The sequence below is a fragment of the Anolis carolinensis genome, chromosome 4, assembly GCF_035594765.1.
Source record: "Anolis carolinensis isolate JA03-04 chromosome 4, rAnoCar3.1.pri, whole genome shotgun sequence".
Lineage (NCBI taxonomy): Eukaryota > Metazoa > Chordata > Lepidosauria > Squamata > Dactyloidae > Anolis > Anolis carolinensis.
This window is the reverse complement of record NC_085844.1, coordinates 212,681,961-212,706,247: the sequence shown is the minus strand read 5'-3', so window position 1 is coordinate 212,706,247 and position 24,287 is coordinate 212,681,961. Positions and strand designations below refer to the sequence as shown.

General features: G+C 41.1%; 2 protein-coding genes across 4 annotated transcripts in view; one reads left to right on the top strand and one right to left on the bottom strand.

Annotated features, from left to right (window-relative positions):
• The window catches only part of cept1 (choline/ethanolamine phosphotransferase 1), a 31,986-nt gene extending 31,603 nt beyond the window's left edge, over window positions 1-383 (bottom strand). For 2 of the 3 annotated variants that reach the window (XM_008109917.3, XM_003220578.4), the window contains exon 1: window positions 244-383. The gene's annotated coding sequence lies outside the window, so the exon portion shown is untranslated. Of the gene's footprint in view, window positions 1-116; window positions 141-243 lie in introns of those variants that run through there. The other variant, XM_062978730.1, reaches the window with a different exon arrangement.
• Window positions 384-425: 42 nt separating this feature from the next.
• On the top strand, window positions 426-20,933 carry dram2 (DNA damage regulated autophagy modulator 2). Its single transcript, XM_003220577.4, has 8 exons — window positions 426-578; window positions 5,986-6,128; window positions 7,732-7,799; window positions 9,046-9,185; window positions 14,643-14,820; window positions 16,002-16,078; window positions 18,220-18,312; window positions 20,417-20,933. Exons 2-8 carry the CDS (start codon window positions 5,998-6,000, stop codon window positions 20,513-20,515), a joined length of 786 nt encoding a protein of 261 aa, XP_003220625.1. The 5' UTR covers window positions 426-578; window positions 5,986-5,997; the 3' UTR covers window positions 20,516-20,933.
• The last annotated feature ends 3,354 nt before the right edge of the window (window positions 20,934-24,287 follow it).

Genomic DNA, 24,287 nt, shown 5'->3' with positions numbered 1-24,287 from the left:
GGGTGGGTGGGCAAGACTCGCGGTCAAGGGCCCAAGGCCGGCAAGGGCAAGGGGACTTTCTGGGGTCACCTGACGCAGAAACCCCGAAAGAAGAGACACCCTTTTCGCCGCCATACCCGCAAGTTGAGAGGCAAATGAGGCGCAGGCTCTCCTCCGAAACCCAGGGAGGAGACCCTCGGCTCCCAAGCCCCCACAGCAGAGCCCATTCCCCCTTGAAGCGCGCGGAGAGCACCCGGCATTTACCTCAACCAGCCTCTTCGCCCAGGCGGCGCTTTTACGTCCCTTTTCCAGCTGCCGTAAACAAGGCCGAGCGGCGGTTGCTTAGGGAGGGCTGGCGCGCGCACGCGGCCCAAGGAGAAACTAACGGAGGAGCGGCGCGTGAGGGACACAGAGCGAGAGAGAGAGAGTGCGCGTGCGCCAGGGAGGAGGCGCGCCTGCCCACCCGCCTGCTTTGCTTGGTGGCGCTTCGCCTTCGCGGGCCCTCCCCGCCTCCTTGGCCGCCCTCCTTCCCTCCCTCCTCTTCTGAGGGGGTGGCGGCCGAGGCTGGAGCGGCGGTGGAGGAATGAGAGAGCGGAACGGTAAATCACACTTCGACCTCCCCATCTTGCCCGGCAGGCAGGATCAAGTGTCCGGGTGTGCTTTCCTGTCAGGACAGGACAGGAGGAGGGTCAGATGAGGCGCCGAGGGAGGGAGGGAAGGAGGGGGCTTCTGTTCCTTCGGGGCCTGAAAGTGAACCGAGCAAGCCCTCGCCACCCTTTTCTGTGCTTTAGAAGAGAGATACCGCGGCCAGTTTTCTAAAAGGAAAACCTGGGGTGGCCTCCGTTTGAGAAATGGGACAAATTGCTTTCACCAGTATGTGGCTAGTGGCCACAATGGAAGCTTTTGTCCCGCTGAGTTTCCCTCCTCAAGATTAAGATCAGATGACTCTTGCTTTGAAAGGCTCCATGGTTGCTCTGTTATAAACGAATGCGCGAAGTTCAGTACTATGTGCTTCAGCACTGTCTCATCTTAAAGCTGGTTTTATTTTCCATTCCTAAACACCTTTCTGAAACAAATAATTTTGTGTCTTGCTTTGGTTGTTGGGCCTGTAAGCAGATTGGTCTTTATGGGCTTCATCACACTACAGTTTGGATCCACTTTAAATCCATTTTAAGGAGGGGCCTGTAAACAGCTCAGCCAGACAGGTCCTGGGCCTCACCAAACTACAAACCCCAGAATTCTGCAGGAGGCAGAAACCACATTTAACGCGGGTTCATGCTTTAGTGTGATGAAGCAATATGTGTTGTCGAAGGCTTTCATGGCCGGAATCATTGGGTTGCTGTGAATTTTCCAGGCTGTATGGCCATGTTTCGAAAGCATTCTCTCCTGACGTTTTGCCTGCATTTATGGCAGGCATCCTCAGAAGTTGTGAGGTCTGTTGGAAACTGGGCAAGTGGGGTTTATATCTGTGGAATGTCCAGGGTGGGAGAAAGAACTCTTGTCTGCTTGAGGCGAGTGTGAATGTTGCAATTGATCACCTTGATTAGTTACATTCAGCAAAGGACAAGAGGGATCCTCTCTCCTCTGCAGGAGTCTACCTTACTGTGCAGTTGTGGAAAAGTCTACATAGGGACCACTAAAAGCAGCATTGCCCAAACACGGATTAAGGAATATGAAAGGCATGCAGACTAACTCAAACAAAGAAGTTAGCCATAGCAGAGCACTCGATGAACCAACATAGACACAATATATTATTTGAGAACACAGAAATTCAGGATCACAGCCACCATGTCAGACTGCGCAGAGAAGCCATTGAAATCCACAAACATGTGGACAATTTCAACAGAAAGGAGGAAACCATGAACATGATGAAAATCTGGCTACCAGTATTAAAAAATTCTAAATCTGGACAGTAAATAAAGAACAACTCTCAGAAGACAAAGGAATTCCAGAAATGAAACAATCAGGGCCCGCTAATCACCTCTCAACAAAGGATTCTCCCAGACAGGAAGCAGCCAGGCCTTTAATCTGCAAGGCTTTTCAATCCTAATCAAGGTGATCAGTTGCAACATCAACACTTGCCTCAAGTAGACAAGAATTCTTTCTTTCTCCCACCCTGGACATTCCACAGATATATAAATCACACTTGCCAAGTTTCCAACAGACCTCACAACATCTGAAGATTCCTGCCATAGATGTGGGTGAAATGTCAGGAGATACTGCTTCTAGAACATGGCCATACAGCCCAGAAAACTCAAAACAACCCAAATTGGTCTCTCTTTTGTGGAACTCGTGGATTCTGCAAAGTCAGAATTCCCTATTAGCCAGGGAAAGTTTAAATAACAGTTTGATTTTGAAAGACTCTGTGCGAGGGCCTCTACTTTTGCAGGAATTAGGGAAAGTAGAAAAAAGCATAAATATCTCTTGGCACCCACACTGTATTTCCCTCTCTCTCTCTCTCTCTCACACACACACACACACACACATATACACACAAAGTACCTGTGTTCTCAAGTCAGCTGTGGTTTTCTATGTTTCTGTGGATTTTATCTATATGCTGATGTTTTTATGATAAGCTGCTTTGAGTCCCTTGCAGGAGAGATAAAGTGGGGTATAAATAAATATTATAATTATTATTATTATCATTATTATACGTTTTCCAACCATTCAAAGGGGAGGCAACACATGGCCTCTCCTTATTCTTTACTTTCCTCCTCAACTAGGCAAGTGAGTGTTCAATCAAACTAACATGCATGCACCCTCTTCCCTTGCGTTCCCATCTGCTTGAGCAAGTGCGCATGAAGGAACCATGAAAATGTCCTCCACCCTCCCTCGTACAACGCCTTTAAGTTCAGACTTAAAGGAGGAGACAGATTGCCAGGAATCTTCAGGTCCTGATATCAATGGCTCTCACTGACTCCAGAGATTCAATTCTTTCCCCAGCAATAGGTTACAGGCATTGAGGACCCATTACTGTCATTCATTGAGTGACAAAGAAATTGCTTTGTGTCCACAGTTGTTTAGAAGGAGACACTTATTTATTTAGGCACCTAGTGTCTTGAAATAGCTGACTACAAATTTCCTTAGAATCATAGAATAGTAGAGTTGGAAGAGACCTCATGGGCCATCTAGTCCAACCCCCTGCTAAGAAGCAGGAAATCGCATTCAAAGCACCCCCAACAGATGGCCATCCAGCCTTTGCTTAAAAGCCTCCAAAGAAGGAGCCTCCACTACAGTCCGGGGGAGAGAGTTCCACCGTCGAACAGCCCTCACAGTGGGGAAGTTCTTCCTGATGTTCAGGTGGAATCTCCTTTCCAGTAGTTTGAAGCCATTGTTCCGTGTCCTAGTCTGCAGGGCAGCAGAAAATAAACTTGCTCCCTCCTCCCTATGACTTCCCTTCACGTATTTGTACATGGCTATCATGTCTCCTCTCAGCCTTCTCTTCTGCAGGCTGAACATGCCCAGCTCTTTAAGCCGCTCCTCATAGGGCTTGTTCTCCAGACCCTTAATCATTTTAGTCGCCCTCCTCTGGACTCTTTCCAGCTTGTCAACATCTCCCTTCAACTGCGGTGCCCAAAATTGGACACAGTATTCCAGGTGTGGTCTGACCAAGGCAGAATAGAGGGGTAGCATGACTTCCCTGGATCTAGACGCTATTCCCCTATTGATGCAGGCCAGAATCCCATTGGCTTTTTTAGCTGCCGCATAACATTGTTGGCTCATGTTTAACTTGTTGTCCACGAGGACTCCAAGGTCTTTTTCGCACACACTGCTGTCAAGCCAGGCGTCCCCCATTCTGTATCTTTGATTTCCTTTTTTTCTGCCGAAGTGAAGTATCTTGCATTTGTCCCTGTTGAACTTCATTTTGTTAGTTTTGGCCCATCTCTCTAGTCTGTCAAGATCATTTTGAATTCTGCTCCTGTCTTCTGGAGTGTTAGCTATCTCTCCCAGTTTGGTGTCGTCTGCAAACTTGATGATCGTGCCTTCTAACTCTTTGTCTAAGTCGTTAATAAAGATGTTGAACAAAACCGGGCCCAGGACGGAGCCCTGCGGCACTCCACTTGTCACTTCTTTCCATGATGAAGACGACGCATTGGTGAGCACCCTTTGGGTTCGTTCGCTTAGCCAATTACAGATCCACCTAACCGTAGTTTTGTCTAGTTTTTTCTTAGCTTTGTTATTTTCAACCTCAACCCCACTTGGTGACTGGCAATATTTTTCAATGTTCGTATTTTACTGACCTGGGACTTGCTGTTATTTATGACAGTTTTTCTTGCTGGCTTATTACCTGGGCTACTAAATTATTGGGCAACATATGGAGCAACTGACAAACACTCTATGGCTTCTCCCTTTATCTTGCTGGATATCCTGTGACTGACCTGGGCTGCCCTCCTTGACAATGCTTACACTCCCATTGTCTGAATTGCTGACTGGAACATAGGACATTGCTCACCTGAATGAGCAAGTGTATGAGGGGACACACACATGCGCATGCACACCCTCCACTTTGTGCTATCTCACCCCACCTCCCTGCCTGAGTGAGCACTCACATGTCTCCCTTGCACACCCCTGTCCTTTCCCTCTCACCCACTGGAATGAATGTCACAAAGAACTGCATATGTGCACCTTTGCTCCTTGCAGTCCCCTGGTCCTAGTCCTTCTCCCTGGTCATACTGCTCACAGTGGCATGGAAAAAGCTGCTCTTCAGTCAGTTGAACATATGCAGCTCCAAAACATAATGCATTACAGAAGCATTAGCAGTACTATGTCTCCAGCTATTTACTGATTTTAAAATCCCTTTCTTGAACAGACACCAGTATACCCAAAAGAGGAATTTCTGCTGTACAAGATGTAGTTAGAGATCTATAGCCATACAGTCATACATGTTAAAATGGATGGTCATTGATGAGTCAGCATTAGATATTCCAATTCTTTCTTTGAACCTTGCCTGTAATATTTATTTATAGATAACATAAATTTATGTATAAAAATAGTTCGTTTGGATACTTGATTGGCCCTCATTAATGTCTCTATATTAAAGAAAACCTGGATGCACTTAAAGCGGCAAGACCAAATCTGGATTTGACAATTGTTTCAGTTGTATAAATTGTCATATAACTGATCATTTGAACTAGTCTGTAAGAATAGAAGAGTAAAAATTCATCATTAACATAAAGTATCTCAATTAAGATAACAATCACATTGTTGGCCTGTACCTTCCCTGTAAATATTTCCTTACTGATTTTCAAATGGCCAATAAATTTTATCAAAGCATATAAAAATCATGGCTGGTTGGTGATTTCTGAGTTTAAAGCAATCAAGTTCACAATCAATAAAATATTTTAGTTTTTCTGCCTATTTTAAACTTATGTCCTATTTTTTCATCTCTGTCCTGTGTATTTAATATGTATTTTACCTGTGCTGTTACCTGCCTCGAGGAGAAGCAGGTAAATAAAATTATTATTATTAATTAATTATTATTATTATTACTGAAGGCACACAACAACGATATTATAAACTGATAATTTTAGCACATCCTTTCAGAAATCAGAAAAACATCAGCATTCCACACCGCTGTATAAAATCCACATTGAATTGGATTATAAGGCAATGTGGACTCAGATAATCCAGTTCAAAGCAGATATTGTGGATTATCTGCCTTGATATTCTGGGTTATGTGGCTGTGTGGAAAGGCCCTAAGTTCTGCCCACTCTTCTCAATTTCCAATCTCGAAGGGAGTGGAATTTACACATATCAATTTTTCCCCTTCTCGCAGTTTATTGGACTTTTGTTTTGTAGTAACTTTCCGTTTCCTCAGCTGAGCTGGCATTGCAACATAAATGTGAAACTGAATGCAATCTTTCTGGACAGAGTCCTGATTCAGTAGAAAGTGGCGTCTTTGCATGTTCTCAGGGCAAAAGGCAAAGCTCATGAAAGCAATTGTTTCTTTCAAGACAAGTAGAGAAGGGAGGGAGACTACTCATTTTATCGCTTTATTATTCACAGCACTTGAACCAGATGTGGTGGTTTCAGCAAGGCCTGAGTATTTTGCCTTCGGCCCTAGTCATTTGGTCATCTGCTTCCTTTCTGTTTTCCTACATTACTGCAGTTTTGTTACATCATGTTGACCCTTTGGTGCCTTACATCAGGTCAGTAAACTTTGTACTATTGTACTTTTACCTGTAACATTCAATAAGGAAAGCATTCCCCCACCCTCCCAACCTCCTTTGTGGCAAACTCTTTCTTTACTTTTTTAAATTATATAGATGCAGACAGAAAGCTGTAGTATGTGTCATAGATAGGGAAGGAAGACTAAACTTTCCCCTTCTTTTTAGAGCTCCCCAAACTGTTCTTTTCATACCAGAATAAGACTTGAGGGAGAAACTCCTGTTGTCTTCATCCAAGTCATTTTGCAGGCCTGATTTCAGCACAGAGGGTCCAGCTAGAGCAGGCATGGGCAAACTTCATCCCTCCAGGTGTTTTGGACTTCAACTCCCACAATTCCTAACAGCCAACCAGGAGGGAAGTTTACCACGTAGATGAGAATTATGTGGCCTTCCAGATATTGTTGACCTGCCACTTCCAGCTTTCCTCACTAATGCCTATATTGTCTCAGGCTGCTGGGAGCGGTGGTTCAAGAGTATCCAAAGGCAGCACAAACCAGTAGATCTTTGCTCCCAGCTGGCTGTCTAGGAAGTTCATCCTTCTGTTTCAGCAATGATTGCCCCAAAACTTACAGATATAACTTGTTTTTCTTCTCACAAACGTCTAAATTAAAACATTAAATGGAGCACAAGAATGAGAAAATGAAGGGAAGTAATTTCTGTTTGATTTTATCCTGTTTAATGTCATTTTGAAATATTTCTCCAGTGTTATTGGCTTTCCATTGTCCTTTACTGGTTTTTTGAAAGGTTTTATCTTTATGTTTACAATGATACTCTCTTTGCTGAATTGGGATTTAGGCCCCTTCCACATGGCTATATAAAATCCACATTGAACTGGATTATATGGCAGTGTGGACTCAGATAACTCAGTTCAAAGCTGATATTGTGGGTTTTCTATCTTGATATTCTGGATTATATGGCTGTGTGGAAGGGCCCTTAGAAGGCATCCTGGGCTTCTTTGGAATCAAGATGGCTATAAGAAACACTTGAGTGCTCACTTAGGGCCCTTCCATACTGCCATATAATTCAGATTATCAAATCAGATAACACACATTATCTGCTTTGAACTGGATTCTATGAGTCTATACACCATATAATCCAGTTCAAAGCAAACAATCTTTATTTTATGTGGCAGTGTAGAAGGGACCTAAGATTCCATTTTAGGGGGAAATTTTCTTATATTCTGACATTAAATCTAGTCGTGTCTGACGGTGGTGCTCATCTCAATTTCTAAGCCGAAGAGCCGGCGTTGTCTGTAAACACCTCCAGGGTTATGTGGCCGGCATGACTGCATGAAGTGCTGTTGCTTTCCCTCCAGAGTGGTACCTATTGATCTACTCACATTTGCATGTTTTCAAACTGCTAGGTCACCTCGCTCCCCAGAATTGAACCACCAACCTTTCAGTCAGCAAATTCAGCAGCTCAGAGGTTTAAACCTGCTGCACGACTGGAGGCTCCTTTTTAGAAGGGGCCATAGTGAGCCATTGTTACGTAGAACCCCAAGCATATTCTTCACACAGTTTTTGGTTAGTTTAAAAATGTATTTGCATAATAAAAAGCAGAATATTATATGTTACATTTCTTTCAGTGATGCAGGGACAACGCCTCCTGAAAGATGTTTGTTTGGGATAATGTTAAATGTTGCTGCTCTTTTGGGTAAGTACAAATTGAGGGCCCTTCCACATAGCCCTATATCCCAGAATATCAAGGCAGAAAATCCCACAATATCTGTTTTGAACTGATAATGTGGGATTTTCTGCCTTGATATTCTGGAATATAGGGCTGTGTGAAAGGGCCCTGAGAATGTTTTGATGGTGCTCCAAAGGGGAATAATTATGTAGTAATGAGAATAGAATGATTATTGAGATGGCTTTGTGATGTGGCATGACACACTGATAGAACATAGGTGAGGAGGCCATTTGTATATCTTAGTAATGGGAAATACAGGTAGTATTAGAGCTGATTGTAGAAAGAAAGGCCCCTTCTAAACTGCCACATAATCCAGATTATCAAAGAAGATAATACAGATTATCTGCTTTGAACTGGAATATATGAATCTATACTGTCATATAATCTAGTTCAAAGCAGATAATCTGGATTTTATATGGCAGTGGAAAAGGGGCCAAAGTCTCTTAAGCTTGTCAATACTGGACCTGCTACAGGTGAGACTTGAATATTATTCCAATACTGGTGACAAGAGGCAGCAGGCAGCATATGGCCCTTATACACTGCCCTGTAATCCAGATTATCAAAGCAGAAAATCCACATCTGTTTTGAACTGGATTTTACGAGTCTGCCTTAGAGGGTATGCAGCATGCCTCCTGACATACACTGATCAGTCTTTTCATGCCTTGTCACCATTGTCTACCCCCTAGCATCTTGCCACTTGAAGCAATGCTTCATTTTGGAATTGCTGTGATTGTGATTCCAAAAACAGAAAAACAGAATTGCTCTTGTGTCTGCATACTCAAGATTCCATCTATTTATGCTCCCTCAATGAATCAGTGACTTCCATGGAATAAATAACAGAAGGAATTAAATGGGATGCAATTACAGAAAGCAATTTAAGGAACAAGATGGGGGGGGGGGGCAATTAGAGCTAATTTAATCTTCCTGCCCTCAACGTTCAATGGTGCTACTTGTGTCATTCAAAAGGTCTTTTAACTATGTGGAGTAGATTTCTAGGTGGTATAGAAGCATGGGAATTTCACTTATAGAAACTCGATTGGATCAAAGAACTTCCTGTCGAATGTGGTATATCTGTTGCATACAATAATCAGTATTTATTTCTTTTGTTGAGTTTTGCATGCTTGATTTCTGTCTTTTTGCAACCATAACAGTAATCCTTGATTTCTGACATCTAGCAATCCATTCTTACTGTATTTTTATTGTTTGTTCACAGGCATTGCTACCATGTATGTTCGATACAGACAAGTCAGAGCTTTGATTCCCGAAGATCACAAGCTCCTCAGGTTAAACAAAATGGGTGTTGTTTTAGGAATGGTTAGCTGCTTTGGGCTTTGCATCATTGCAAATTTCCAGGTGTGTGTTACATCTTTAATTTAGGCAAATAATTGGGGTACTATCTATAAGCACAACACATATTATGGAATATGAAATGTGAGAAGCTATAATATGGCAAGCTAGACATAGTAAAAGAAGAAATAGAACATATAAACATTGCAGTTTATATCAGGCTGCCGTTCACCTTCTGGACCCAATTCAAGGTTCAGGTGATCGCCTACAAAGCCCTGAACGGTTCGGGACCATCCTAACTTTGTGACCGCCTTTCCCCCCATGAACCTGTGCAATCTTTTCAGTCGTCGGGGGAGGGCCTTCTCTCACTTCCATCTCCATTGTAAGCGGGGTTGGTGGGGACGAGAGAGAGGGCCTTCTCCGTGGTGGACCCCCCGGCTCTGGAACTCGCTCCCCAGGGAGATTAGGCAGCATTCAGGAAGAGCTTGAAAACCTGGCTCTTTACACAGACCTTTGGTGAAGGGTTGCCCATCTCCATGATAAATCTTGCATCGATGACCATTTCCTCATCGATTGCACTTTTCTGGCCTTGTCACTTTGATATAGCCATAGGGCCTATTCCCATCCTAATTTGCTCTCTCATGAATCTACAGCACTTTATCAGCTACCTTATGTCTACAAATTTATACGGTGCACTTTACCCAGTACGTTTTTAAAATTTTGTGTTTCAATCATGTTTTATTAAGTTGCTATTTTATCTCTATATGTTGATGTTTAAAATTTTATAATTGCACTTTTTTATTTGATGTGTTTTACTTTGTTATTGTTTTTACCTGGGCATGACCCCATGTAAGCCACCCCGAGTCCCTTCGGGGAGATGGTGGCGGAGTATAAAAATAAAGTTGTTGTTGTTACTATTATTATTATTGCAGTAGTGGGGCAAGTGAGTTAAAGAGGACATTTTGAGTCAGATTATTATGCAGTGTTTCACTTAGAAAAAGAAACTCTTAACAAGAAATGGTATGGCAGTAATAGCAAGGAGAGAGATAATATGTTCCTTAATATCCCACCAGAATCTACTCTCTTATATCTTCAACAGCAACCTTAGTTGACGGCATAAGCTCTAGAACAATTCAGATTCAGACAATAACAGTATTTACAGTTAGCAAGGGAAAAGAAGGTTCTTCTAAAGTCTGCCCACATGAAACTGGCTGCACCTGTTAATGTCATCTGGTCCTTCAAATGCTTTCTAGATTCTTGGGAACTGGTTTGTTCAGGAATGTGCATTTTAAGAAAAGTACCGCTAGCTGGTTGATGCCGTTTATGCCAATTACCAAAATGCTACATACCATATATATATATATATATATATATATATATATATATATATATATATATATATATATAATTTTATGGATCAAGGGTTTTCCACCTCTCCCAACACATAGAATATATGTTATCAATGCCAGCTATCAGAGATAGTTCCAAGTTCATTCCACCATCTCAATTATCAGAAATCTTCAACTCACATTTAAGCACATATACTTTTTTTAAAAAATTGACACAAGTTCCTAAGTAACATTTTGCATAATTGATCCTAAAAGCATGATATTTGAAGATCCTGATTTCTCATGCAATATTGATATTATTAATGATTCTATTTATACACTAGTTGATGTGAATGCAGTGTTGCCTGGGTCTATATCATGGGGCCTCTGTTTCTATGGGATTTTGCCTCACTACTTCACTATTTTTTCTTTCCTTTAGTTAACATCAGAAAACTAATAGCAGTACCTTAGCCCTCTCCTCTTTTCTTGCAGTCGTGTCACCCATTAGTCTTCTCTTCACCAAGGTTAACATTCCAAGTTCCTCCAACCTTTCCTCATATATTTTATTCTCCCTATCTCTTATCATATTTCTATTTCTGTGAACCTATCTAGCTTGTCTATATCCATCATAAAATGATGGGATGGGATAGCACAAAATTTTCAATTGTGAGTACTTAAAAATTAAAGAAAAAAGAAAGAAACCCTTCATAACATGAAGTTCCCAGAACTGATTGCGGTGCTTCGGATGAGGCGTGGCTGGTACAGTATATAGTGTGATTATTACTTAGATACTAGAATTCTCATTCTGGAGGCTAAAATAGCCATGTTTACTGGAACATCACACTGCTAGCTTAAGTTCAATTTACAATCATCCTAATGTCCTTTTTGCATGTAGCACAACTGAGATATATTTGTCAGAATCCTATACTTGGTTTTTGTGGCCTAAATATAGAAATCTGCATTTGTCTCTATTGAATGTCATTTCATAGAATCATGGAATCATAGAGTTGGAAGAGACCTCGTGGACCATCCAGTCCAACTCCCTGCCAAGAAAATCGTATTCAAAGCACCTCCAACAGATGGCCATCCAGCCTCTGTTTAATAGCCTCCAAAAAAGGAGCCTCCACCACACTCCGGGGCAAAGTGTTCCACTGCCAAACAGCTCTCACAATTAGGAAGTTCTTCCTGATGTTCAGGTGGAATCTCCTTTCCTGTAGTTTGAAGCCATTGTTCAGCGTCTTAGTCTCCAGGGCAGCAAAAAAGAAGGTTGCTCCCTCCTTCCTATGACTTCCTTTCACATATTTATACATGGCCGTCATGTCTTCTCTGAGCCTTCTCTTCTGCAGGCTAAACATGCCCAGCTCTTTAAGCTGCTCCTTATAGGGCTTGTTCTCCAGACACTTGATCATTTGAGTCGCCTTCCTCTGGACACATTCCAGCTTATTGACATCTCCCTTAAATTGTGCCCAGAATTGGAGACAGAATTACAGGTATGATCTGACCAAGGAGAATAGAGGGGTAGCATGACTTCCCTGGGTCTAGACACTATACCCCTACTTATGGCCAAAATCCCATTGGCTTTTTTAGCTACCGCATTACATTTTATTAATTTCTGTCCATTTTTCTAGTTTGTCTAGGGACATTTTAATACTTTTCCTACTTTTCAGTGTACTAACCACCCCTCTTAGTTTTGTGCAGTATGCAAACTCGCTAAAGATGATTCTCACCCTAGAATCTTAAGTCATTGGTAAAAATGTTAAAAAGTAATAGCCCTGGGAGAGAACCCCAAGGCATTCCACTGAAGACCTTTTTTCCAGTTTGAAATTGATGATGACTGTCTGAGCATGGTTCCAACCAATTATGGATACATCTGACAATGTTTCCATATATGCCACATTTAATAGGTTTGCTAATCAAAATATTATGAGGGACCTTATCAAATGATTTGCTGAAATCCAGATAAATGACATCAACAGCATTCCTGGCATCTTCTGAATTAACAATGTGAACAAAAATAGATATATGATTAGTTTGGCAGGACTTGCTCTCAACAAACTAATTTTGACTCCTATTGATCACTCCATTACCATCAAGGTATTTGCAGATAGACTCCTGTATAATATTTTCTAATATTTGTGTGGTATTTAGGTAAGGATGACTGGTCTGTAGTTTCCTGAACCTTTTGAAGAGAGGGCCAGTGTTTGACATTCTCCCGTTCTCTGGCACTTAACCTGTTCCCCAAGTGTTTTTTTAAAAATATGATGGCAAGTAATTTAGAGAGTACCTAAGCAAGTTCCTTCAATACTCTGGAATGCAGTTCATCTGGCCCTGCAGATCTGAACTCAGTTTGGTTCGTTAAGTGATTCCTGACTAACTCCCTATCAATTTTGCTTTGCAATCCAGAACCCAGCAAAGGTCTCTGTTGCTTCATGGAAGCATGCAGTTTTCTTTTTGGGAGAAAATGAAGCAAAATAGGTATTGAATAGTTCTGTCTTTTTGTTGTGTCCTGTTAGCATTTTGCCACCCTTACTGAACAGTAACCCCACTGTCTTCTTAGTCATTCTCTTGCCTTTAATATATTTGGGGGGGGGGACATTCTTCCTTGCTGGCATAGCCAGTTTGCGTGCTTTTGCTTAGTCTGTACATGACACTTTAAACCTAACAAAATAGCCAAAAGGACCAATCCGGTATCATGGTGAAAGTGTCATGTTTTAATGGCGAAAATCAAGATTAAAATCTTTACTCATGCTCTTGATCTGGACACCATCTCTCACCCTAACCAAAAACTTAGAGGATCAATGTGGGGTTAAAACACCATCTTTTTTTTTCTCTGAAAGCATGTTATGCTTTCTTGAAACTAAACAATTCTGTCTCTAATCTGTGCAGCCATTGTACGGTGTCTGATAGGGGCCTACCTGGAAATGGGACACATACCACTTGAGCAGGATATACTGTAGATGTTATTTTCTCATGACTGAAGAGATAAAGACAATATTTTAAGAAAATAAACCATCTAACAAACAAATATTGACAGTTATGATGGGGTGCAGATAGAATAAAGGCAGGTATAGCTCAGTTAATGAAGCAGTTGTGTTCCTCAGAATAACTTTTAACAAAAAAAAAATAGTACCAGAGATAGAAATTGCATGAAAAATGGGAATAAGTTACTACACTGCAAAAATAAATATGCTTCAACAGATTTTTTAAATTCAAAACGAATAATAACAGTATGCACATGTGAAATAAAATACCCAGGTCACATAAGTAAATGAACCTTCTAAGAGATCTCATCAACATTTTTCTAAAATGCTTCCAGGGATTACTCTTCATTCTTCCACATTTCTTATGATTTCTATTTTAGTGGCCACATTTCTATTTTAGTGGCCACATTTATCTTTTTTTTAAAAAAATGCTACAGTAGCTGATGAAGCTATCTGCTCTCCGCTTTCCTCTCAGTTTTCCTGTTACTCTGTGCTCTGTAAGAGATTTTAGGGCACTCATTTACTTCCCATCTCAATATTTCTAGTTACTGGTTATTTGTCATGTATTGTTTGAGAGAGTCTTAATGCTGTTGTTTTATACCCTTATGTTTTACTTAATTGTGTTTTTATCTGATTGTTATGCTTTGCTATGTTTTATTTTAATCGTGTTTTTGTTTTAATGGATTATTTTGTTTTAATGTTTTGTGGACATTTTGTCCCATGTGTAAGCCACCCCAAGTCCCTTTGGGGAGATGGAGGCAGGTTACAACAATAAAATAATAATAATAATAATAATAATAATAATTGTTGTTGTTGTTGACTGTTAGGGAAAGCAGGCACAAATCGTTATGTTAGGTTCAGCTAGAGTAGATTCTCATGGTTTCCCAGCTCAAACTCGATTGCATGGCTCACAGCAATCATACTTCAGGAGCCCCAAATTGAATGCCTATATTTCTGCAGTCCTCTTTCACCATCCTTCTAATGGTGATGCTACTAGGAAACTTCTAGCTAGGTAAGAGGAATATAGGGAAGTTGGGCATGTATTGCAAAGTTTTTGTTCTGCAGATAGACATGTCCACAATGAAATCATGCCTTTTGCAAACATGAGCTCTGAAGGTTGAAATTTGCTAATGATTATTGAGCAGTTTACATTTCTAACTATTGCTGTCCTATGTAATTATCCCAGATATCTGAATTCGCTTTTTTTCTTGTAGAAAAGCACTATGTTTTCCATGCATGTCATTGGTGCCTGTATCACATTTGGAATAGGAGCCATATACATCTTGATTCAGACAATTCTTTCATATAAGATGCAACCAGGAATTCATGGGAAGGGCATCTTTTGGATCAGACTGGCAGTTTTGTTGTGGTGTGCCTTAAGTATAGGCAGTAGTATCCTTTCTAGTGAAAAATGAAACAGCTAATGGTACTTTTAACCTGTATGATCTATAACAAAATAAATAATGACTAAAAAATAACTTTAAAAACTTAACAAGTGGCATATTTTTATGTATGCTGCAGTGCACTTTATTAGATGTATCTGACAAAGTGGACTGCAATCAAGGTGACTTCTTATTGAGCTGCAAGTCCTCCAAACTGGTTGTGCTGGTCCGGGCTGTTGGGACTTGCACGCTAACAATACCTGCAAGATGGCATGATCGGACCTTTCCCCATCTATATGTTGACAGACAGCACAATAGAGCAGGGTAAGGCAGATAGAAAAGAAGGGATATGCCTTGCTTTTTGATGGGTTGGGCTTGAATATCAATAGATTGTTCTGCACAGACTTGCATTACACAAATTTCTTTACATGTTTGTTCAGTGAGGGCAAGGCTTAGTCTTTCGCCCTGAGTCCCTTCGGGTGAGAAGGGCGGGATATAAATGTGAGAAATAAATAAATAAGTCTTGCTATCATCATCAAGTGTAGAAATGCCAAACAAAGGTAAATTGGCATGGTGTACACAAAAAATCCTAAGCAATACACACAAAGAAGAAAAAGCTAATATAGCATTCAAATGCAGGCAGAGGGTTTGGGACAAAACACGAGCTCTCAACTGTATGATACTGTTGCCAAATGGTCAACAGTGCCTTTTGACATCGATTAGATTCAGAGAATTCTTTGTGTGAGGGAAACAAAAGGCATTTTGACATCTGCACAGTGAAGTCTGATTCCTGCTGTCCCTTCTTGCAGCTGTACGTTTTCCGTTCTGGAGGGTCTCTCTCTTGACATTTCAAAACATTTTACAGGGCAGGCTTTTTGTGTGTGTGGTTGGGGTATGGGGTGGAGGGAATTAGTTGTGCTACCTGAGCAGACCTGTTTTTCTATTGTATGAAGACACAAGGTATTTTATGTCCAAGTGGGCATTTGGTGTGCTACTTGATAACTCACCTTAGATGATATGGACACGCCATAGATGATAAAATTATAATTGGTGAAGTATGTCTGCCAGATAGACTGTAAGGAATGTAAATTCTCTCATCATGGAAGAAAGCAAACAGGTCAAGCAATAATAAATGTAAAATGGTGCCAGTTTTCTCCATGAATCTTTTGCATATTCCTTAACCTTTTACAGTGTTTATTTCTTCAATGGTTTTATACAAGTGGGGAATAGGTTTAATACAGAAGCTGCACTGGAACCCTCAAGAGAAGGTAAGTTTGAATTTAGGTGATTATTCCACAGATTACAGTGGAGGGATGGAGAAACTCCAGCCCACAGATAATATGTGCCCTTTTATTTTAAACCCTGGTGCTTCCTAGGTTATTTTTAAAATTGTGGTTGAACTTTGTCACCAAAAATGTGGTAACAAATTGCTAAATACATTTTAGTCAATGGGAAAATACCCTGTAATTCCTGGCACAGTCACTATAATATTCCCTTGTCGATATAGTAATAATTATAAATAGGTTTTAATGGTTTTAGCTATTTATTTTCACATAGTTAAATTCTATTTTAATGTTTATGGTTTTTAAGTTTTATATTTTATATTGTATTGTTTTTAGCATTGTTAGCCACTTGGAGTTTCTGTTAAGAGAAAAAGCAGCATACAAAATAATAATAGTAATAGTAATCATACTAATTATATATATTTGCTTAACTAATTTTATTTAGTGTGATTTTGTTTTTAATACACTAGGAACTATATCATGAAAATTAAATCTGAATAGATTTGGGTTAATTTCTTTTACAGCTAAGAAATAATGAATTTAATATATAATGAAATAAAAATGTATTAATTTTGAATCATGGGACATTTGATTTGTTAACATTAATGCAACTAAAAGTTTGAGTGTGGAAAATTAATAATTTTTCTGCTATTAGATAACCCCCGTAATGCCTTTGGCACAGAAAATGAAAATAAAATGTAAAAAAATAATAAAGAAGTACAAACACATAACCTTCAAGCTATTGGCTAACATGAAAAGTGGTCCTTGCTCCTCCTTCGGTTGCTCACCCTTGCTATCAACATACTTCTACATTTTGTGGAAAATGTGTCTGCTTATGATCTGTTGATAGTTAATTCCAATATGTGTTATATGTTACTACAATGTCAGTCACTATATATCAGGATTACCTGCTACTATATTGGTAGTCATTCCTATAAAGTAAGCTCATGAATGATCCATTCTTGGGTAGTTTTTGTTTTTAGTCTTGAGAAATATAGAATGCATATAGAATGATAGCCCAACTTGAATATCTAATTACATTTTAAAGAGTTAGAAAGTTTTAAACCATATACATTTAGAAAGAAATCAGGGACAAAGGGCTTTAATAAAAAGCCATGTTTTAAGAGGGTGCCAGAATGAAGTCAGTATCTCAAAATTTCAGGGTAGGAAAAAGGAAGGCTACATCTCAGTATCTGTTATTTAAAAGCATGTGCGGTTTTCCTTCTGCAGAACCAGCTAAGTTGAAGTTTAGTTGGGCCAGTTTGTTATGTTGTATCTGAAAGTGCCCGACACATCTGTCTGAAACATTAGATTCTCTATAATAATAAATTATATAAATAAGGTTTTTTGAACATAGACTCTAAATCAGGGGTCCCCAAACTTTTTAAACAGGGGGCCAGTTCATGATTCCTCAGACTGTTGGAGAGCCGGACTATAGTTGGCCACCAAGCAATATTATAATAGTAATAATAATAATAATAATAATAATAATAATAATAATAATAAGGATTGGAAGACACCCCTTGGGTCATTTAGCCCAACCCCCTTCTGCCTTTGTGCAGTGTGGGGGTGGGTAAATGGCTTCAATGGGCCGCATGTGGCCCGCGGGCCATAGTTTGGGGACCCCTGCTCTAAATTAACCCAATTACCGTATTTGTTTTTATTGTCTTTGATAGCCCATTTTTCTCTGCTGGTTGTACTGGTTATGTTCACCTATCATACCAACAGCAGGAGTGCTGCTGTATTGGATCAAACCCCAATTTCATTCATATGGCAGCTCTCACCATTAATCTGTCCACAAACAGGGCAGTGGTGCAACTGTACCCTTCATCTTCTCTGCAGCTGGTATGAAGAGACATACTGCAGCCGATACAAAGATGTGATCCATAGCTATCCTAATTAATACCCATTTATGGCCCTTGCTTCCATGAATTTTTCCAGTCACCTTTCAAAGCCAACAAGTTGGCTGCCATTACTATATCCTTTGGTAGTGATTTTAACTATGCTCTGTGTGCAACCATTCTTCTCTCTATCTGTCCTACATTTCCCTCCATTCATTTTCAGTTAAAGTGTTCTTCCATCAATGAAACATACACCTTATATAAGTCCTGTTTTGTCTTCTACAGGGTTATGCCTTTCACTTAGCAAGCACAGTCTCTGAGTGGTCTTTGGCTTTCTCTTTCATCAGCTTTTTCTTCACTTACATCCGTGACTTCCAGGTAAACCAATATTTCTTTGTTAAATATATTATAAGTTACAGAGTTCAGAGCTCAAAAATAATGAGTTAAAATAATAACATAAAAAGACAGTAAGGAATCAGATGCAAACTGATAAAGTTCATGGAAGCTTATGCTAGAAATTTTCTCTTTTCGGTTAGTCTCAAGGGTGGAGTCCTTTATATCTTTTATCTTAAAACAGACTGTAATGGCTACCTCTTTGATCTGATACTTGTAATTAGTTCATTTCCTCAATAGCGAAGATATGATATTACAGTTGTAATTCAGTGAGAAATAGCTTCACTCCCTTTGTGGTATAACTGGTTTCTTAATTGCTTTTTTGTTATGGGGATTTGCTGCACCAAACGGTAGAGGAAAATATTATGTGGTTCAAATGTTAATTCTTTTTGTGCTTGAGATGCTGAAGTGATTATGAGCTAAACAGGAGGAAAGCATTTTCCATGCCTAAGGCTAGTGACCTGTTTGTTGTTTTCAGATTACTTTTGGTAACCAAAAAAGAATTTTTTAATTGAAGAAATGGGAAATAATAGCATTTAATTTTTTTACTGCCTACAGCAACACAATTATAATAGTAATGAATTGCTTTTTAAAATAACTTTTCATGACCTTATGGTTTGAAGATGGTGAACCATTTTGAAATTCCAGGAAATGGGACATAGGTAACACTCAGATGTTATGACACAGTTGGAAGGTTTCCCATGAGCCAATAAGGATGGGATTTCCTTGGCTAATAACTTAAAACAAAAATCATCTTGTGGTTTTTGTTGTGCACTGTTTTTGGCTTCCAGAAATAGTCATGTAGAGTGGATGGACAACTTGAATAGTTGTTATTTTGTATAATGATGTACAGTGTATCAGTTAAATAAGTTGGCGCAGCTGAGCTGCTGAACTTGCTGACTGAAAGATCAGCAGTTCGAATCCGGGGAGCGATGTGAGCTTCAGCTGTTGGCCCCAGCATCTGCCAACCTAGCAGTTCGAAAACATGCAAATTTGAGTAGATCAATAGGTACCGCTCTGGTGCGAAGGTAACGGTGCTCCATGCAGTCATGCCAGCCACATGACCTTGGAGCTGTCCATGGACGCCGGTTCTTCGGCTTAGAAATGGAGATGAGCACCAATTCCCAGAGTTAGACACAACTAGACTTAATGTTAGGGGAAGACCTTTACCTTTACTACAGTATATTTTTCAAAATGGGACCAAGACTGCATTTTTTAATTAGCAAGAAAAGATAGTGCTGGGCAATCGGGTACTTTGCTTACCAAGCTGAAACTCTTCCTTCTTGTCTCCATATAATCTGAGCTTCAGGAAAACAAGAAGATAAAACATGTATATTTTCTTTTCAGGTGTATTTTTTGTTGTATATTTAGAGAACTGGGAGATAAGAGTTTCAGCTTGGCAAGTGAAGTACCCAATTGCCCAGCGCTATCTTTTCTTGCTAATTAAAAAAAAATGCAGATGTAAAGTCTTGGTCCCATTTTTAAGAATATACTGTGTACCAATTAAATATTGGACAGGTCCCAGTTTATGGTATATTTTCTTGTAAGCTATGTATACAATAATATGGCACAAATTGTTTGGCACATTGGGAAAAAAATTGTCACAACTGCCACATCAGATAGCTTGAGAAGTGCTGTCCTAGATAGCTCACTTTTAGTAATGGAAAAACACTGAAGTCAATTTACATCAATCACTAAAAAAATCCCCAGTTTGGATTAGTATAGCAGTGGACAATTTGTACTCCTCAGAATCTGTTAAACTCCAGTTCCCATCGACTCAGGACAGCATAATCAACAGTAAGAGATTTGCAGTCTTAACATCCGAAAGACTACATGATGCCCACTCCTGAATTAGGATTTTGGTAATACTTTCTCACCTTTATATTTGTAGTTCTTTAAAACTTGAATAAAATTCCCCCAGTTATATCTGTAAAGTCAAAAAGCAATCCAGTAGCATTTATAGCCACAGGAACATTCCTCAGTTCTCCTGTGAAACAGCATGTGAGCCTCTTAACACGGTCGATCTATGTGGAATTGGAATAGCTGATAACCCTCATTATTTCCTTTCCCCCATTTCTTTCTACTGCAGAAAATCTCTTTACGTGTGGAAGCACTGCTGCATGGCCATAACCTGTATTATACACACCAGCAACTACTCACAGATGACCAAGGAATGCCCATTTCATAGGAAGAAAAGATGACAAGAGTATGAATAGGACCCAAAGATATCCTTTAATGGGAGAAAGACTTGTTTCAGCAGTTCTACTGCTTTTTAACTCAAGTAACTAACAGAGAACTGCCTTATAGCTATCAACACAGATTGTGTGCATTGGAAGATTAGTACTTCCGTGCAGGCAGTTTAAAAAGTGTCCTTTTGGATAAGTCACTTTTCTGTACTACAACTCCCAGGCTCTCACAGTCAGCATGACCACTTGGCATGCTTTCCCAAACCTTGGATTTTATATTATTGAAGGAATGTGACTGAAATGTGTTAATTTATATAAACAATGCAATTCTGAATATGAAGTAACACTGGTAATAGCATCCTGCAACATTTCTTTATAAATTTTTATAGACTGAATAATAAACGTGCAAATTAAAGTTTGCTTACGGAGGTCCATGAATTCTTCATACATTGGAAACATGGGGGAAAAATCCTAATGAAATACATATATTACGAGGTTATTAACACACAAGCACCTAGAGGTTTCTGTTAAGAATTCCATTGATTTCTGTAAATGGGGAAAAACCATTCCCTATGTATGGAAGGAAGCAACATTTTTTGCCGCAACCACCATTACATTATATAAAATTATACCTACTTTCTTAAGAGTGGTACTTAGTGGCTATGATCAGTCTGGAATATCCTGATTATTTTTGTAGCTACAAAACACTAGGAGAGGGGGTTGAACTTTAAATTGTTTTGTTTGGACTTTGGACTGAAGAAAGTATTTGTTATTGAGAAAAATTCAGAAAGAGGATGGAACATGCACAAACAAGGAAAATTGCTGTTTCCTTTGCACTGGTGGAACAAGCCTGACAAAAATTGGAAATTCATAGTACTTAAAAGCGAGTACCTCTTAGTTTAAACAAGCAATGCTCCCTCAAACAGTACCATACACTGAAGTTAAAGAATCTTCACAATTTCAGGTAGATAAGAAAGTCTGGGCTGAGCCAATAAAATGTACGGGGTGCATAGCAAAGTGCCTAAACAGGGAAGATTTATCTGCTTGGCAGTAGCAAATTATTTATTTATTTATTTCCAACATTTATATCCCGCCCTTCTCACCCGAAGAGACTCAGGGCGGCGTACACAATTGGCAACAATTCAATGCCTACACATAATTAAAACATAGCAATGAAAATCCAATTAAAACAATATAAAAATATAAAACATATGATTAAAAATCCGTTCATCCAAAATCCTCATGCTGTAGCCGTAAATCAGTCCTGGTCGTCTTTATCATTTAATCTTTGAAAGCCTGGGCACATACCCATGTTCTCAGGGCTTTTCTAAAACTCAAAAGGGTTGGGGCTTGTCGTATATCTCTGGGGAGGGTGTTCCACAACCGAGGAGCCAGGATCGAAAAGGCCCTGTCCCTCGTCCCCACCAGCCGTGCTTGCAAGGCAGGCGGGACCGAGGGCAGGGCCTCACCAAATGACCTTAGGGATCTTCCTGACTCATAGGAGGAGATACGTTCGGACAAGTAGGTTGGGCCAGAACCGTTAAGGGCTTTATACGTCAAAACCAGCACTTTGAATTGGGCTCGGTAGCATATCGGCAGCCAGTGGAGCTTGCTAAGTAGGGGGTTGTACGCTCCCTAAGCCGCCCCAGTTATTAATCTGGCTGCCGCCCGTTGTACTAGTTGGAGCTTCCGGGCCGTCTTCAAAGGCAACCCCACGTAGAGAGCATTGCAGTAGTCCAAACGGGATGTAACCAGAGCATGGACCACCGTGGCCAAGTCAGACTTCCCAAGGAACTGGCGCACAAGTCTGAGTTGTGCGAAGGCTCCCCTGGCCACCGCCGAGACCTGGGGCTCCATGCTCAGCGATGAGTCCAGGAGAACCCCCAGAATGCGAACCTGTGTCTTCAGGGGGAGTGCGGCCCTATCCAACACAGGCTATAACCCTATTCCCTGTTCGGCCCTACGACTGACCAGGAGGTCCTCCTTCTTGTCTGGATTCAGTTTCAATTTGTTCGCCCTCATCCAGTCCGACACAGCGGTCAGACACCGGTTCAGGACCTGGACAGCCTCCTTAGTGACAGGTGGGAAGGAGTGACAGAGTTGGACATCATCTGCGTACAGATGACACTGCACCCTGTAACTCCGGATGATCTCTCCCAGCGGCTTCATGTAGATGTTAAACAACATGGGGGACAGTTCCGAACCCTGCGGGGCTGAGCAGGTGTCCCCCAGTGACACCATCTGGGAACGACCCTCCAGGAAGGACCGGAGCCACTGCAAAGCAGTACCTCCAAGACCCATTCTGGCAAGGCATCCCAGAAGGATATTGTGATCGACGGTATCAAAGGCCGCTGAGAGGTCCAGCGGAACCAGCAGGGACACACTCCCCCTGTCCAGCTCCCGGCGAAGATCACTGACTAAGGCGACCAAGGCTGTCTCGATACCATGCCCTAGCCTGAAGCCAGACTGTGCCGGATCCAGAAAAACAGTATCATCCAAGAATGCCTGGAGTTGTGCGGCCACCACACGTTCCACGACCTTGCCCAAAAAGGGGAGATTGGAAATAGGCTGATAGTTATCCAATTGAGTGGGGTCCAGTGATGGCTTTTTCAAGAACGGTTTGATTACAGCCAATTTAAGGCTCGCTGGAAATATGCCTTCCCAAAGGGAGGCATTCACCACCACCTTCACCCACTTGGCCAATCCCCCTCTGGCTTCTCTCACCAGCCAGGATGGGCAGGGGTCTAAGATGCATGTGGTAGCCCTCTCCTCTCCAAGCACCTTGTCCACGTCCTCATGCTGAACCAATTTAAACGAATCCATCAAAATAGGACAAGAAGGTGCTCGTGCTACATCCTCGGAGACTGCCGTTAATATGATGTCAAAGCCAAAATGGATCAAAGCGACTTTGTCTGCAAAGAACCGAGCAAATGCTTCACAGCGGGCTCTCGAGTTGTCAGGGATCCCGTCTTGAGGGACGGGATATAACAAACCTCTGACAACTCGGAACAGCTCTGCCGGACAGTTCTTTGCGGACGCAATATTAGCTGCAAAGAAAACGTTCTTTGCAGCATCTATTGCTGCGGCATATGCCCTAAGATAGGAACACAGCCGTGTTCGGTTTGGCTCACTTGGCTCCGAACGCCACACGCCCTCTAGTCCCCTCTTCTTTCGCTTCATCTCTGCCAGTTCCTTAGTGAACCAAGGAGATGGTTTAGCTCGGGTACTCGAGAGGGGACGTTCCAAAGCGATCGTGTCTATTGCCCTAACCGCCTCCTTGTTCCAGAGGGCAACCAGAGCACCGACAGAGTCACCAGCCGAGGTGGTGGGAAACTCCCCAAGAGCCATCAGGAATTCATCCGGATCCATAAGCCTCCTGGGGCGGACCACCTTAATCGGTCCTCCACCTCTGCGGAGGTTGGGGCGCAGTAAGTCTAAACCTGATCAGGTAATGGTCAGTCCATGGCAATGGAGCGATGATGAGCTCCTCCACACCACCACCTTCCTCCCATCCCTGGCAGAAAACCAAGTCAAGTGTGTACCCGCTCTGTGGGTAGGGCCTGATACTAATTGAGACAGCTCCATGGATGCCATGGCGGACATGAAGTCCTGAGCTGCACCGGAGGGAGTGGCCTCGGCATGGACATTGAAGTCCCCCAGCACAATGAGCTGTTGGGACTCCAAAGCCAGGCCCGAGAGCACCCCGGCTAGCTCAGGCAGGGAGACTGTAGTGAATAATTGAATAATTATGGAGAAAAGTCCAACATGTACTCA

Excerpts from the sequence above, each read along its gene's own strand:
- dram2 (XM_003220577.4), top strand. The coding sequence starts at position 5,998 with ATGTGGTGGTTTCAGCAAGGCCTGAGTATTTTGCCTTCGGCCCTAGTC. Across the intron at positions 6,129-7,731 it reads CCTTTGGTGCCTTACATCAG|TGATGCAGGGACAACGCCTC; the intron begins GTCAGTAAACTT and ends CATTTCTTTCAG. Across the intron at positions 14,821-16,001 it reads TGCCTTAAGTATAGGCAGTA|TGTTTATTTCTTCAATGGTT; the intron begins GTATCCTTTCTA and ends AACCTTTTACAG.